This window comes from Triturus cristatus, chromosome 10 (assembly GCF_964204655.1).
Source record: "Triturus cristatus chromosome 10, aTriCri1.1, whole genome shotgun sequence".
In the NCBI taxonomy this organism is placed as follows: domain Eukaryota; kingdom Metazoa; phylum Chordata; class Amphibia; order Caudata; family Salamandridae; genus Triturus; species Triturus cristatus.
The window spans coordinates 1,224,626,450-1,224,640,942 of record NC_140593.1 but is presented as its reverse complement, the minus strand read 5'-3'; the positions used below and the strand labels follow the sequence as shown (position 1 = coordinate 1,224,640,942).

General features: G+C 49.4%; 1 protein-coding gene across 4 annotated transcripts in view; it reads left to right on the top strand.

Annotated features, from left to right (window-relative positions):
- SRPK3 (SRSF protein kinase 3) overlaps positions 1-8,437 on the top strand; it is a 192,186-nt gene extending 183,749 nt beyond the window's left edge. For 2 of the 4 annotated variants that reach the window (XM_085629782.1, XM_085629781.1), the window contains 2 exons: positions 1,733-1,858; positions 6,044-8,437. In XM_085629782.1, the coding sequence (XP_085485908.1) occupies positions 1,733-1,858; positions 6,044-6,228 (311 nt within the window). In that variant the 3' untranslated portion in view covers positions 6,229-8,437. The remainder of the gene's footprint in view (positions 1-1,732; positions 1,859-6,043) is intronic. The other 2 variants (XM_085629785.1, XM_085629783.1) reach the window with 1 other exon arrangement.
- The last annotated feature ends 6,056 nt before the right edge of the window (positions 8,438-14,493 follow it).

The window sequence follows — 14,493 nt, the reverse complement described above, 5'->3', positions numbered from 1 at the left end:
ATGAACAAACTATTGAGGCCCTGTAGACAGAAGTTAAGAAACTGAAAGAGACGGTTTTGGATTTCTCCAAACGGGTTATTACTCTCTGACAGGACCGAAGATCAGGAAGGACGATCAATGAGAAATAATCTAAGATTCGTGGGGTTTCTGGAACGAGCGGAGGGACACTCGGCGGAACTGTTCTTGGAGGATTGGATAGTTAAAACCTTAGCTCCTAAAAGACTGTTGAAGTTTTTTGATATAGAGAGCGCACAGGTCGCTGGTCCCTCCCCCGCGACCTGGTACACCCCCGCAAGCCGTAATTGCACGCTTCCTCAACTTTCGAGATGGGGGGGGTGATATTACAGGCCACCAGACAGAGATGCGCCTACCTATGAGGGGCACCGGATTGCCATCTTTCTGGACTACACGCATCGAGTGCAAGACCAACGACGAACATTCCTGGTGATTAAAAAAAGATTGCGGGATGATGGATTTAAATACTGCCTGCTGGTCCCTGCTAAGCTGAGAATTGAACATGGTGGTAGAGCATTGTTTTTTGTGTAGGCAGCAGAGGCAGCGGACTGGTTGGATGGTCGGTGGGGGGCATGGCCCTCGGAGGGGCAGAGCCTTTCAGGGAACAGCCCAAGCAAAGCCCACTGAACGTCAGGACTCCCGGGGCAGCATGGTCACCAAGACACAACAGACATCAGTGGTATCCTCGGGCTGGGTCCGGGTGGGCTCAGACAGAACTCTATGTATGGCTGATCCCTCATCGGAGTCTGACATGTCTACACAGGTTCAACAGGTGCCCCCTACTGACCTCCAATTGAATGTATCCTGAACGGTCTTCGGAGAAAGAAAAGGACTTCTCATAGTCACAGATAAGTCACATGGGCTCGGTTGAGAAGGGGTTCTGATACATTAGGTAGGTAAATTATGCCATAGGTTTACTGCCGGCGGGGTGGACACCCCCTTTCAGAGGTTGAGGCACGTATGAGGAGCTGGAGAATTCCTTCTTGGACCTCGACAATGACCTAACTACTGGCAAACCACTGTAATCTCAAAGTTATATGGTAGGATGCCAGCTGGTGTTGTTGAAAGTGTTGTTTGTACTAATCTAGCTGGCTATTCTATTGCAAGAAATTGGGTGGGATGATATGGGGCAGGGGAGGCGGCTCTTGACACCTTGTCAAGGCAGACTGGGGATCGCACCACTGCCCAAAGGGTGGGGGGGTCAGAAGGTGGGGTTCTAATGGGGAAGGTTTTCAAGGGAGGGGGAGGGTTTTAAGTTTGTTCGTGGTTTAGTTGTATCAGCGTCACACTGCAGGAGGACTGGAGGTGGAAACGATGGACTAGTGAAAAGAAGCTCCTGTTATGGCAACTATGGTTCCCTCCTTGATTAAGCTAATTACCTGGAATGTATGGGGTTTGGCGATGTTAAATAAGCGAAGACTGGTGTTTTCTTACTTAAAGCGATATAAGATTGCCGTTGCATGTTTGCAGGAAACTCATGTATGGGGGGATGCGATGGCGTGTATAAAACGAAGGTGGAGGGGACAGCTCTATGCGGCGTCCTATTCTGGGGTTGCTAGGGGAGCTCTAATCTGGGTGGCTCCTGGGGTGCCGTTCCAGCACCTACATCCTGTCGTAGAGGGTTGATATGTCGTCTTGCATGGAAGATTGGATGGCCATGAGATTTGTTTTGTTAATGTGTATGCCCCTAATGCGGACTGTCCGATTTTCTTTCCAGCGGTGGTGGCCGCAGCGACCCCATACCTAGGAGACAGAGTGATTCTGATGGGTGACGTTAACTGTGTGCTTGACGGGGAATTAGATCGGGAGCCCCCCAGGCAGAACACTAAACCAAGACTCACAGGTACGCTGAAGACACACTGCAGGGATTGGGGTTGAGAGATGTTTGGAGGAGTAGGAATCCATTGCGGAGAGCCTTTTCCTGTTGTACGCCCGCATCCAACAGACATTTTCGAATAGATCGTGTTTTTTATCTGATGAGATGTCCCCGGATGTTCAAGACATATCTTATTTACCCAGATATATTTCGGATCACTCCCCAGGGCTACTTACGCTGGACTTACGACGCCCATGACCGGCGATACCGACATGGAGGCTGCAGGTGGAAGCATTGTCGCACCCACCATTTGCCAAGACAATAGAGGAGGGACTTGCTCATTATTTTAGGGAAAACTGGGGGACAGTGGCCAGAAAGGCTACGGAATTTGAGGCAATGAAGGTAGTGTTGCGGGCCTGTGTATTAAAGCTTCCTACGGAGTGAAACCGCAGTTGGAAAGAGATGTGAAGCTGCAGGAAAGAGAATTACAGAGACTAGAGCCCATGTTTCACGTACATCCCCAACGTATAGTGGATTGGAGTGAGGCCCGTAAGGTCCTGATGGAATCCCTCCAGCGCCTGGGTAAATATAACCGAGTGGCATATAGACAGCGACTCCACTGGGAGGGGGACAGGTCAGGAGCGTTGCTGGCGAAACTGTTGAGTTGAAAAACAAGAAACCTACGCCCCGTGGTTCAATTGATGGATCCACAAGGGAACTCGGTTTATAATCGGGCAGCAATATTGGAGGTGCTAACTACACCTAGGGAAAACAGGTTTATGCCGCTGGGGTCTCTCCCCAATGGAGAGAATAAATGAGTTCCTTTCGGGGTGGAAATGCCATGCCTGGGCGATGAGGCAAGAGATGACCCAGAAAGCCCAATCACTACGGAGGAAATCCTGAGCGCGATTCAAAGATTGAAACCTGCAAAAAGTCCGGGTTCTGACGGTTTACCGTCAGAATTTTATAAAATATAGGCTCCCCTCTTGATTGACCACCTTTTGGAGGTATACAACGAAGCTCTGCAACAATGGATCCTGCCAGAAAGTATGAGAGAGGCCCTGGTTATCATGATCCCCAAACCCGATAGGGACCCTCAGTTGGCGAAAACATATAGACCAATCTCGCTTCTTAATATAGATATGAAAATTTTAAATGGAGTGATGGCACAACGCCTTCTGCCCCATATGTCTTTCTTGATCCACCCAGATAAATCGGGATTTAACCCTAAAAGTAGTACTGCAAATACTCGCAGGAGATTGGCCCTGGTGTGGCACTCCCCTAGAATTGAACAGGAGGAACGTGCGGTAGCACTGCTCGCTATCGAACAAGCGGTTGATTCGGTGGACTGGGGGTACATTTGGGCAACATTAAGGGCAATGGGACTGGGTCCAAAGTTCCTAAGTTGGCTCCAACTAATCTATAAGGCCCCACGAGCTAGGATGTGCCAAGAGGGACTGATATCCCGAGTATTTGAGCTACAAAGGGGTACCAGACAGGGGTGTCCCCTGTCGCCTTTGTTTGCGGCGGCTATGGAGCTACTGATGGAAACCCTACGACGGCGACAGGAGGTATGGGAGATACGATTGGGAGACACAAATCACGTGGTGTCTATGTATGCAGATGACACTCTCGTATATTTGCGTCAACCAGCCCAGGCAGTCCTCAAAACGCTGGATATACTGTACCAATTTGGGAAGGTTTCAGGCCTGAAAACTAATCGCAATAAGTCCAAGTTGCTGCCGGGGGGATGTTTGGCACGGCGGCCGGGGATTACACTTCAGGAGGCAGGGCTCCCATGGGTGGATTCCGACCCTAAATATCTCCGAATCAGACTAGCAAATGACCCCGTGAGATATTTGGATCTCAATATAGGGCAGGTGATCGACGGTGTGAAAGGTTCAGTTTGTTTCTGGCAAATGCTACCGCTGTCCCTCATGGGCAGAATCGCAATTCCTAAAATGATAATTGTATGCTTTATAGCACTCCCTATATGAAGTGCCGGTGCATTTTTTTTTTAAGACCCTGAACACATTACTAATAGAATTATTATGGGGACCTAAAAGGAAAAGGGTGAGTCTTGAGACACTGCAAAGAACGTGGCAGAAAGGTGGACTAGAAGTCCCACACTTAAAATTATATTACATGGCGTCCCAGCTTCAGCATGCAATACACTGGTTGGACGAGAGTGACAATTGGGAGAAAAGATTACCGGCAGGCACATATGGAGGGCCCTCACTAGCAGCACTATTGATGCTGTGGGCAGGGACCCCAGGGTCTGTCCCATACATAATCCGTCATGTGGCACTGATATGGGAACGAGTAGTTAAAGTTGTGAAACATGTCCCTTATGCTCCAGGCATGCCCTTATTATGGGTGGTACAACCATTTGCCAAAATAGAGGCTTCATTGTTGGTCCGAAGATGGAAGGAGGGTGGATGCCTGACGATGGGGGCTCTCTCTCACAATAAACAGTGTATTACTAGGGAAGATGCGGAGTCAGTGTTTGAGCTGGGGGCAGGACAATTCCTCCAATATGGGAAGATTAATCAAGTTGCCAGAGAGATCTGGCCTTCCACCCCGAATGAACCAGTGGTAACCAGGGTTTTACAGGTTATTCTATATATGGTGCAAGGGAGGTGTTTTATTACGCACCTATATAGGGCGTTGCGAGAGGACTTGACAGTTGCACCCCTCCCGGTTCAAACTAGATGGGAGGAGATACTCAGGGAGCCCCTGTCTGAAAAATACTGGACTACAGTACACAAAAGGGTCAAAGCTATAAATTATAATGTTGGGTTTAAACTAGTCCAGCATAATTTTGTTCATCAGGCATACCTCTCACCAAGAACACTTAGTAGGATCTTTCCGACAAGGTCCGATAGAGGCTCCAGATGTGGAACTGCGGACTCGGATTTTATCCATATGGTGCGGACATGCCTGATACGGTCTCAGTATTGGACTTTGGTACGGGAGAAACTAAAGGAGGCGATGGGATGGTCCATAACCAATTGTACACGGGAGGTACTACTGGGTCTCCTTCCTGCTCCAAAAGAAAAAGAAACTGAGTAGGAAATTTGTAATGCTTGGGTTAGCATTAGCCAAACAGCGAATTGTTATATCATGGATGGAAACTCCTCCCCCGAAGATTGAGTTTTGTTTGAAAGATTTGGGCGAATGGGCAGAGATGGTAAGAATGAAGTGTGAGACGTGATGAGAAATTGGAAGATGATTTGGAGGCATGGACGGGCATGCTTGCAGATATAAAGGACTTGCAAACACCAGCCATAACATCCCCTAGACGCAATCCACCACAAGACGGACAATGACGCACTGTAGTTAGCTAAACACTAAGGAGTCAAAATAGAGAACACCTAGAACTAAACGGATATAGGACATAAAAAGAAGAAGTGACGCTGAAGAGTTGAGGTTAATATGAGGATGGGAGGGGGAGCGGTAAGGGCAATCGGGGAATTCTATAATCATCCTTTGATCTAGGAAAGAAGGTAGCGCACTGGATCAAATATGAACCTGTTGCAACAATGCTTTACAAATGCACACAGATTGTACACAACGTTATATTGAATTTATGCAGATGTATGATGCATGTAAATTGTACAATGTAAGTTCCTAAAATGCCAATAAAGAAATATAAATTAAAAAAACTATGGTTTTGTAGCTTCACGTGTTGTCCACCCAGCATTCCAGTAGGGTGATTGAGGCTGTGGTGACTTAACACAATATTGTGAAGAAGGCAGAAAGCCAAAGTCTGTGCTCAGTGGGGTTTTGTTTTGTCAACCAAAACCTTTCAAGGAAGTTTCTGGGTCAAAACAGTTTATGGCACAATTATACACCGCACAGTAGTGTATAGTAGATGTCAAGTTCTGAAGGCCTTGTTACCCCCCAGATACATGAGGTGGGGAGGCAGAAGCTTTGTTCTGGGGGCATCTAAGGCCTATATCAAATCTCACTCAAATTTCTTGTCATTCAGAAAGGCCTTGAAACCCTGGCTCTCTCCTCAGGGCAATCAAGCGCTTTATAAAATATTTTAACACAACAGGTATGTAGCATTTTCTTACAGGTACATAACCTTGTGACTCCGTCCTGTATTTGAACTGCTATACATGTACTGTTTTTTCACATGTCCTTCTCAGCATACGTATAGTTGCTAGTCACCTTAACTGCTTATTGCTTCTTGTGTTTCTGCTGTAGGAGAACTGAGGCACATCCATAACCTTAAGCACTGGGGCCTGTATGAAGTGCTGATGGAGAAATACGAGTGGTCCTTGCAGGAAGCCACTGACCTCACTGACTTCCTTATGCCCATGATGGAGTACATCCCTGAGAAGCGAGCCACAGCCGCACAGTGCCTTCAACACCCCTGGTTGAACTCCTAATGGTGCACATTTTGTGAACACTGCGACATGGGGAATGCGTGCCCACCGTTCAAGGGAAGAAACCAGGAAATGATTGCTTTTTACACAAAGAAAAACACACACTTGGAAAAATGCTCCAGGCACAGAGAAAAGGGACTAGAAATGTTTCCAGTCACGGTGGTTGGGGGATGTGAACGTGGGTTGTCATTTGCTGTGTGCCCCTGGATGCATACCGGAACAAGCTGAAAGTGCACCGACTGCTGTCACTCTGCGGAGTAATGTTACATCCACCCAGGAGGAGAACTCAAGCAGTAGTTTACCCATATGTTGGGCATTGTAAGGACCACGGGAACAGAGAGAGTGTGACGTGATGCGTTTAGCTGCGCTACGCAGTGGTGATAACTTGGTCACGTCCCATTGTGCGTGTTCTAGCTAACTGCCAGATACGGAGATCGGTCCCACCAAGAACGTGTTCAGATGCCATCTCATCCATGCGGGCAGCCTTCCACCCTTCTACAAAGTACCACTCCCGATCACACTTCCTTTCCTTTGATTTTCTGAATCATATAAGTTTTGAAATGTACAGCTGTGCTGAAGGCATACAGTTTTTGAGGTGGCAGCCTTTTTATACCCTTATGCTGCTGTCATAGTTATCATATTAATATTGTGAATGCCTCTATAGACCCAGACAAATCAAGGAATGGTTCACTGTTGGAAAACTCCCTGCTTTATGGAATGCTTGTAATGAACTGAGAAGTGATTGAGCAGAGACGTTTTGTTCAAAAATAGATTCATACAAACTGGCTCTGAGAAGAAAGCCTTATCAAACCCGACTGGGTGAAAGACTGGTATTTCCTTCAGCTTGACTATAGCGCACAGGAGAATACCCATGCAGGCTGGCTCAGAGTGGGACAGCATAGCTAACAGGACTGAGAGAGAATAAGAGACGGTTTACTGTTTGCAGTGACTCCTGAAGTGACTGTGTACCTCATTAGACTGATTCTGGGCGAGCAAACAACATGCTTTTTAGAAACCGAGGCAGGGAAGCTTGATTCAGTCTGATCCAGAAAGAGACCACTAGACTGCTTCTTAAAAGGTCTGATGTACTTAAAACAGAATTAAGACCCTGTGTTACTCCTACTGACCTACCCTTCTGGTCTCGTATATTAGTTATGGTAAATGCATATGTAAAACTGACGCAGTACATTTACAGCCCGCAGTCTCTGAGTTTTTGCTACAAATTTGAATGAAATACGTGTGTTGACCATATAATATCACCACACTTTAAGAAGCAAAACATGAATGAGCTCAGGTGTCCCCCACTTGTGATCTTCAGAGGTGAACAACCATTTCTGACACTTTTTAGTACTGCACCAACTTCTACATGAGGCCCTAAGAGTTGGCAGTATAATTCACACAGGCATATTCTGAGTGACCCAGTACCTGAGACTATGTAAGGAGACAGTCTACACCCTGTTAACTGACCGTGAGGAGGAGACTGGTTCCCAGAGAGCTGTGTACTTTAGGCAGATTTATTCCGAGCGTCTTGTATACTCTGCGTCTTTGAAGCCAGGGACTGGCATGTGTACCTCTTGCTGGTTCTTCTTTTGCGGCCGAGGCCTGCATGCAGGCTGATGGAGACTGGTCTGTTACAGAGTATGCAGCAACTAATGTTGCTTTTTTGCATTCATTGATTGGTGGGATTCTGACTTCAAACTCTGGGTATTTCATTTTTGCCCATGCTAGGATTCCATGGTGACCCATTGTGCGTGTAGGGCAGACAGAAGTGGTGTGCACCTGACTGTCTACGGGCATGAACCATGGTGGGGCTCTGGAGACCACAGATAGATCAAAGACAAACTTTTGTGCCAAGAGCAGAGGATGTTCTTGTCCTGTAACTATGTTTTCCCCAAGCAACATATCTGACTCCTTTTACTGACCCTTACTGACTGCGTAACTGCACTTGGGCCACACTTTGAAATGTAGCAAGAAGCACACGAGGTCACTTAGGGCTGCAGCAAAGCTCGTATCAGCACCATGGAGAAGTCAACCCCTGAGGGTTGGAATATGTGGGTGGTGCTTAATATGCATCTACTAGGGGTGCATTGAAAGCCCAGAGTATAAACAGGGATGTATTATACCATCTGCGTATTTTTTTATTTAGAGGTCCTTTTGCTGATATGGGGCTAATGCTGGAAATAAAAATACATTTTTAGGAGTTGAATGTGAATTTTGAAGGATTTGTTTGTCATTTTGTACCTTAGTGGTTTTGGAATATGCAGCAGTAAACCCGGTTGCCATCCTTAAATGCTGCTCTATGCAGAAGTGTGTACCACTTTCACGGAAAGAGGGCCAGATTGAGCACTTTCCATGTAGAAGAAATACATTGCTGTTTACTGCATTATTTAAATAGAAATTGGAAGATCAATTTATGATGGATAATTTTAACCACATGTTCCCCAGCTGCCAGACTGGGTCCAGTAGCTCCTGCAGGCTTGCCGGCGGTGCTATTGGCCTCTGTCCTGATTCCGTCCCACCTCTGGACATGACAACACAGATCTGCATATCCGCATGCTGACGTCAGTTCTCCATTTTCTGCAACCTTCAACACGGATCCAGCGGTTATTTCTTTAAATTTTCAAACTGTTTGGTGTTTTCTCATCTATATTTTTTAACAGTGTGCAGGCACGTGACCTTCCAAATTCAGAAGGTTTAAACCATACCACAAACTGATATCGGTCATGGACCAGTACGACATGTGTCTTTGATGCCTGATCACCTAACATGACTCCATTCCTGCAACAAATGCTCTGTGATGCACCTGAAGGCAATCTGGGATTGGGAAGCCAAATTCGACTTTGCCAAACACAAGCCATGCAATCAGTTAGCTTCAAGTCATGAGGCTCTTCGAGATCCCACTCCCATTCACCATCTCTAGGTAAATCAAGAGACAAGTCGAAGGAATATAAAAAACAAGCACAAACTATCCAAAAATGGCCCCCCTTGACGTGCCTGTTCCAGGTCGACTTCTGCTAGCTGTCACCTGTCTCAAGCTTCGACATCTGACTTTAATCCGATTCCGATCCTGGAGCTGATGAGCTCGAATGCCCCGAACCATTGTTGACAAGCACATTGTGGTCAACGAGGTGGCGGTGCTTCAGCTCTTCTAGATGGTACTGGGTCCGTCTGGTGCACCTGAGGGCCCTACGGTCACCGCAGACCTTCAATTTGGCTTCATTCAGTAGCAACCGCCCGTGGCACCCACAGCACTGAGAGAGACACCTCAGCCAGATCTGCTTCCCATGCTGGACCACACTACAACAACTTTGCTGCAAGCACTTTTGGATTTTCGTGGTAGTGGTGCCGCCATGTCTTCAGAAGCACCTTTACCAGATTCTGCTCAGATTGTGGAACCAGCTATGGCATGTCCATTGATGCACTCTACCATCAGGAGAGCCAACCTTAGTATGTGGATCACTCTCCTCCTGTCTCCTTGCCAGGCAGACAGTATGTCCGGAGTTTGGAGGCCATTTTTGGCTCTGCTGTGGTGCTGTTCAGGATCTTGATAATGTTCCCTTTAATGTAGACTACAAGTAAGCAGACTATTCCCTTCTCCCTCATTACTCTAGTGACTTGGAAAGTTCACCAGAGACAGAATTAAATTTGTGTGAGAGGCCCATCATGGAAGGAGGCGGCTCTATAGCAGCGGTAGTACGCAGTACGCAGAACCAAAGGATGCTAGACTTGCATTTGCTACAGTTGAGATCAATGCCAATCTTCAGACCAAAACCTTGCAGCCTGGTCCCTCTCTAGGAAACTTTCATTTCATTCGGTGAGCTTTGATTGAAACTCGTATGGTGGCCTGCTCCAGGCCTTGCTTGAATCTACCAGTAAGACACCCACTTGCCTGACACCACAGGTTTGCCCCAGGTAATTCAACTTTCCTGACGCAGCATCATATTCTGCTTCAGAACTGTACGAGCAAAAGGAATCCAAATCCTTTCCCACGTGTCTGCCATACAGCGAACCTAAGAAAATTGGCACTATGAGTCAAAGAGTTTGTTCATCTAATAGCCTGGGTCACTACAACGATGCTTTTCAGAACATGACAAGCAAGATTTTGAGGACTTTGCCCAGACACCCTCCTTAGTTCATTTGCACAGATGATGCAGGATGGCGATCACGAGGCAAACATATTTTGAGGTGTGGCCTGGATACCACTGATTGTGTTGCCTGGGGTATGGACACTAATGTCTTCGGATGTCACACTTGAAATCATGACACATGGTTTTGTGTGGATGTCCAAGCTTCCCTTATGGTCATGCCTTTTGATGATGCACATTTTTGTTTTAGGTGAGAAGGAAAAGTCTGCCCTGGAATGATTCAAGGGCACTAAACATATGGCTTGCAGCTTGGTGTTGCTTTCACCCTCCCTGCCAAGTCCACCAACAGTTTGGGAGGTTCTGAGGCTATCCAAGGGACCTTGCCTATCATGAGACAGTGCTCGTAACCTGTTCAGCCTTTTTGTGGTCCCAGGGGCTGGGGTGGTTGTGACTTAAGAGGTAAGCAGTCGTCTTGACTCACCTCTGCTGAGCGCCACCATTTTCGTTTAGTTTCCCCTTCATCAGCTTATTTAGGCTGGTAAGGGACTGAATCCAGAGTTATCTACACCACTGGCACTGTATCACGTCAGACTTAAGGGTCCTTCCGATTGTTCAGCAAGATGATTCCCTCCCCTTTTTATGCACCTCCCTCGGGTCCCTCCAGTTTTTGCTTGGCGTTCCATGGATCCTGCTGCTGTTTTGTTCCAAATCATGATGTTGCTTGCCAAGTGAGCAATCAAAATATTCCCCCTGGCAAGTAATAGTCTCCAAGTACTTCTTGGTTGCCAGCTGTGACCAATTTTGTACATCAGAGTTCTGAACTTTTTCTAGATGTAAAAGTTCCAAAAAATGATACTGGCTAAGGTTCTGTTGGCCTTGGATCCCAAGGACTGGATGGTGTCCTTAGACCTGCACAACACGATCTTTCATGAGCTCATCCTGCAGCTCACATAAAGTTTCTCCACTGTAGTGCAGTCGGACAACTTCTAATTCACGCTGCTGCCCTTCAGTCTAACATCAGCCTTGTGGGTCTTTACCATATTGGTGGTGGCAACCCATCTGCACAGGTTGGGGATACAAGTACTCCTTTACCTAGGCAAAAGGCAGGCACCCCTCTGCCAGTCTTAGATCAGCTGCAGGCAGCTGTATTGTTACTGCCCACTCTGGTATTTTCCGGAAGTGAGCCAAAGGCTTCCCTTTATTGGGCCGTTCTGAATATGGTCGCCATGAAGGCTTTTCCAACACCTCAGAGTCTGGGACATTCAGGTTCTGTACCCGATAATTCCTGCGAGAGCTACTGTCTCAACCTTGACTGTAATAAGACTGGTAGGTCATCTTGCATCCTTTTGGTGCCCCACACTTGCTGGTACTTGGATGTCCTCAGCGGTTCTGCCTGCAGTGGGCCCGCATTGGGGTTGCCTTTCAGATGGGATTTGGGTCTCCATCAAGGCAGCCCAGGACCTTTTGTAGTGGATATCGGATGCCAGTTCGACGGGTAGCAGGTCGTTCTCCCATCCTCTGCAAGTACCTGCTTCTGCTTGGGGCGATCACGTAGAGGAGATGTAGGTCAATGGCCTGTGGTCTCCCATGGAGCAGCACAATCGCATCCATTAATTGCAATTTGCAGCTGCGCGTCATGCTCCCGGTCATAAAGGCGTTTCTCCCTTCCATCAAGGGCAGGTCGATCCAGGTACTCTGGGACAATACGACCGCCGTGTCATACTACAACAAGCAGGACAACGTAGAATCTGATGCTGCACTCTGGAGGCGATAAGGCTGTGGCAGTGACTTGTTCTTCGCAAGATCTCTCTGACTGTGAGTCACCTGGCATAGTACCTCAACATCAGGGTAGACGAACTCAGCAGGCGTCGTCTTGCCGATCACGGGTGGCACGGGGTATCTTCATTCGGTGAGGTGTGCCCACTGCAGATCTGTTTGTTACCTCCAAAAACAGTCAGTGTCCTTCCTTTAGCTCTCTATAGAGTATCTTCCTCAAGGGTATCTAGGGAACACCTTTCTTCTTCATTGGTATTCAGGTCCTCTCTATGCACTAACACTCACATCAGAGCAGGCCGTACCAGGGTGTGCACAGCAAGATTATATGTTTCACCACGCTGTTTAAGGAACAGATTGGGTGGAGTGGGAACCGGCCAAGTCACCCATAGTCACCCGTGATGTCCGCGGCACCACGCAGACCGCCAGTCCTCTGCGGTAGTCTAGCTAAGACAGACAGGGGTTAATCCTAAATGTCTCCTACTGCCTGGAGACCGACCACGACTCCCGGGACTGTCGGGTCATGGCCCGAAGGCCTTCAGGGAGCAGCGCCGGAAGCTGCTAGAGGTCCGGTAGTAGTCCCAGCGCTGTTCCCGGTCCAGGGGCTGTCCCAGGGAACACTCGCGGGGTCGCAGTCGTCGCTCCTCGGGCTCAAAGTCTTCACACTCGGATTTGGGTAAGAGACGACGCAAAAAGAAGTCGAAGAAGCGTGTTCGCTCTCCGACGTCCCCCCGTCGGTCCCCGGATGCGGACGAGGGGGACAGAGGTTCTGCCCCTGCGGCTCCTTCGGAGCCCGGGAGTTCCGCGGCCTACCCACCTTACCCGGGTCCGTCGGCGACTCCCGCACTGGTGCAAGAATTTCTTGCTACCATGGACCGCCTCTTTAGGACTCTGGCTCCCCGCCAGCACGCCTTCGGGCCCCGCGGTCCCGTGTCCGGATCCTGTTGGGCCGCCGGCGGATCCAGCTTCGGCACCACAGGATCCTGCGCTATTGGCTCCGGCCACTGCGCCACAAGGTCCAGCGCTGCCGGCTCCGGCCCCAGTGCCACCCTCGGCTCCGCCTCCCATGCGGCAGTGGGTGCCATTTGTCCCGCCTTTGCTCAGGATCCAGGACCATTTTGTTCCTACCTGGGATCCGCATTGGGACGCGGCGCCGGCTGGCTCTGGCTGGCACCGTTCTCTGCACCGTTCCCGATGCGTTTGTCCCTTCTCCGGCTCCTGCTCTGCCGCTGCGGTCTATTCCCCAGGCGGCGGAGGTGGAGGACGACTGGGAGGGGTCCGAGGACCCTCTTGCCCGTCAGTGGGACTCCAAGCAGGGCTGGGCGGGCGACTTGGAGGATGCCAGTGACCTCGACGTCTCCTCTGACCCAGGGTTTGCCTCTCCCCCGCCTACCATGGAGGAGGGCACCTCCTACACGATGGTGCTCCGTCAGGCTGCTGAGGTCCTCAACCTTGATCTCCCTACGGTGGCCCTCAAAACTAATCTCCTCACTAAAGTGCTCCAGACGGCGTCCACTTTGTCGGAGCCCCTGCTAACATTTAACGACGCACTCACTGACGTCTTGTTGGGTACTTGGTCGCGGCCAGCCACAGGAGCCCCTGTGGATAAGAATGTCGCCAGGTGTCGCCGCCCGGCGCCTGATGATCCTGCTTCTCTGACCACTCATCCTACGCCTGAGAGCCTGGTCATCCAAGCCTCGATATCTCAGAGTGCCTTTCCCACGGCTCCGCTGGACAAGGACTTCAAGAAGCTGGAGCAGTTCGGTAAGCGGTTGTTCTCTTCGGCCAGCTTGGGGCTGCGGTCGGTGAACACCGCATGCCTATTGGGCCTCCATTCCCACGCGGTGTGGGATACAGTTGCACAGGTGTTGCCTCAGTGTCCTGAAGAGACCCAAGCTGTGCTGTCCCAAGCTGTTGCCGAGGGTAAGGATGCGGCTAAGTTCGCCATTCGGTGTGGGTTGGACACCGCGGACTCACTGGGTAGATTGATTTCTACGACTGTGGCGGTTCATCGCCATGCCTGGCTGAGATTTACCGGGTTCTCGCCAGATGTCCAAAGCTCGCTCATGGATATGCCCTTTGATGGCACTCGCCTGTTTGGCGCTAAAGCTGACAGTGCACTGGAGCGTTTTAAGGACTCGCGGGCCACGGGCAAGTCCTTAGGTCTTCCCACGAAAAGCCCAGCCACTCCTGGTTTTCCTTCCTTTCGTGGCCACGGCAGAGGTGCCCAGGCACATTCCTTCAGCAAGCCTGTGCAGAACCAGCCTCAGCGCGGACGCGGCTTCCACAGGGGCGGGTCTGGGAATCAGCGTGGGGGTGAGTCCACCTCCGCCCCTGCTGCTTCTACCTCCAAACCTTCCTAATCCGAGCTTTGTGGAGCACCCCACGCCAGTGGGTGGCAGGATCCGCC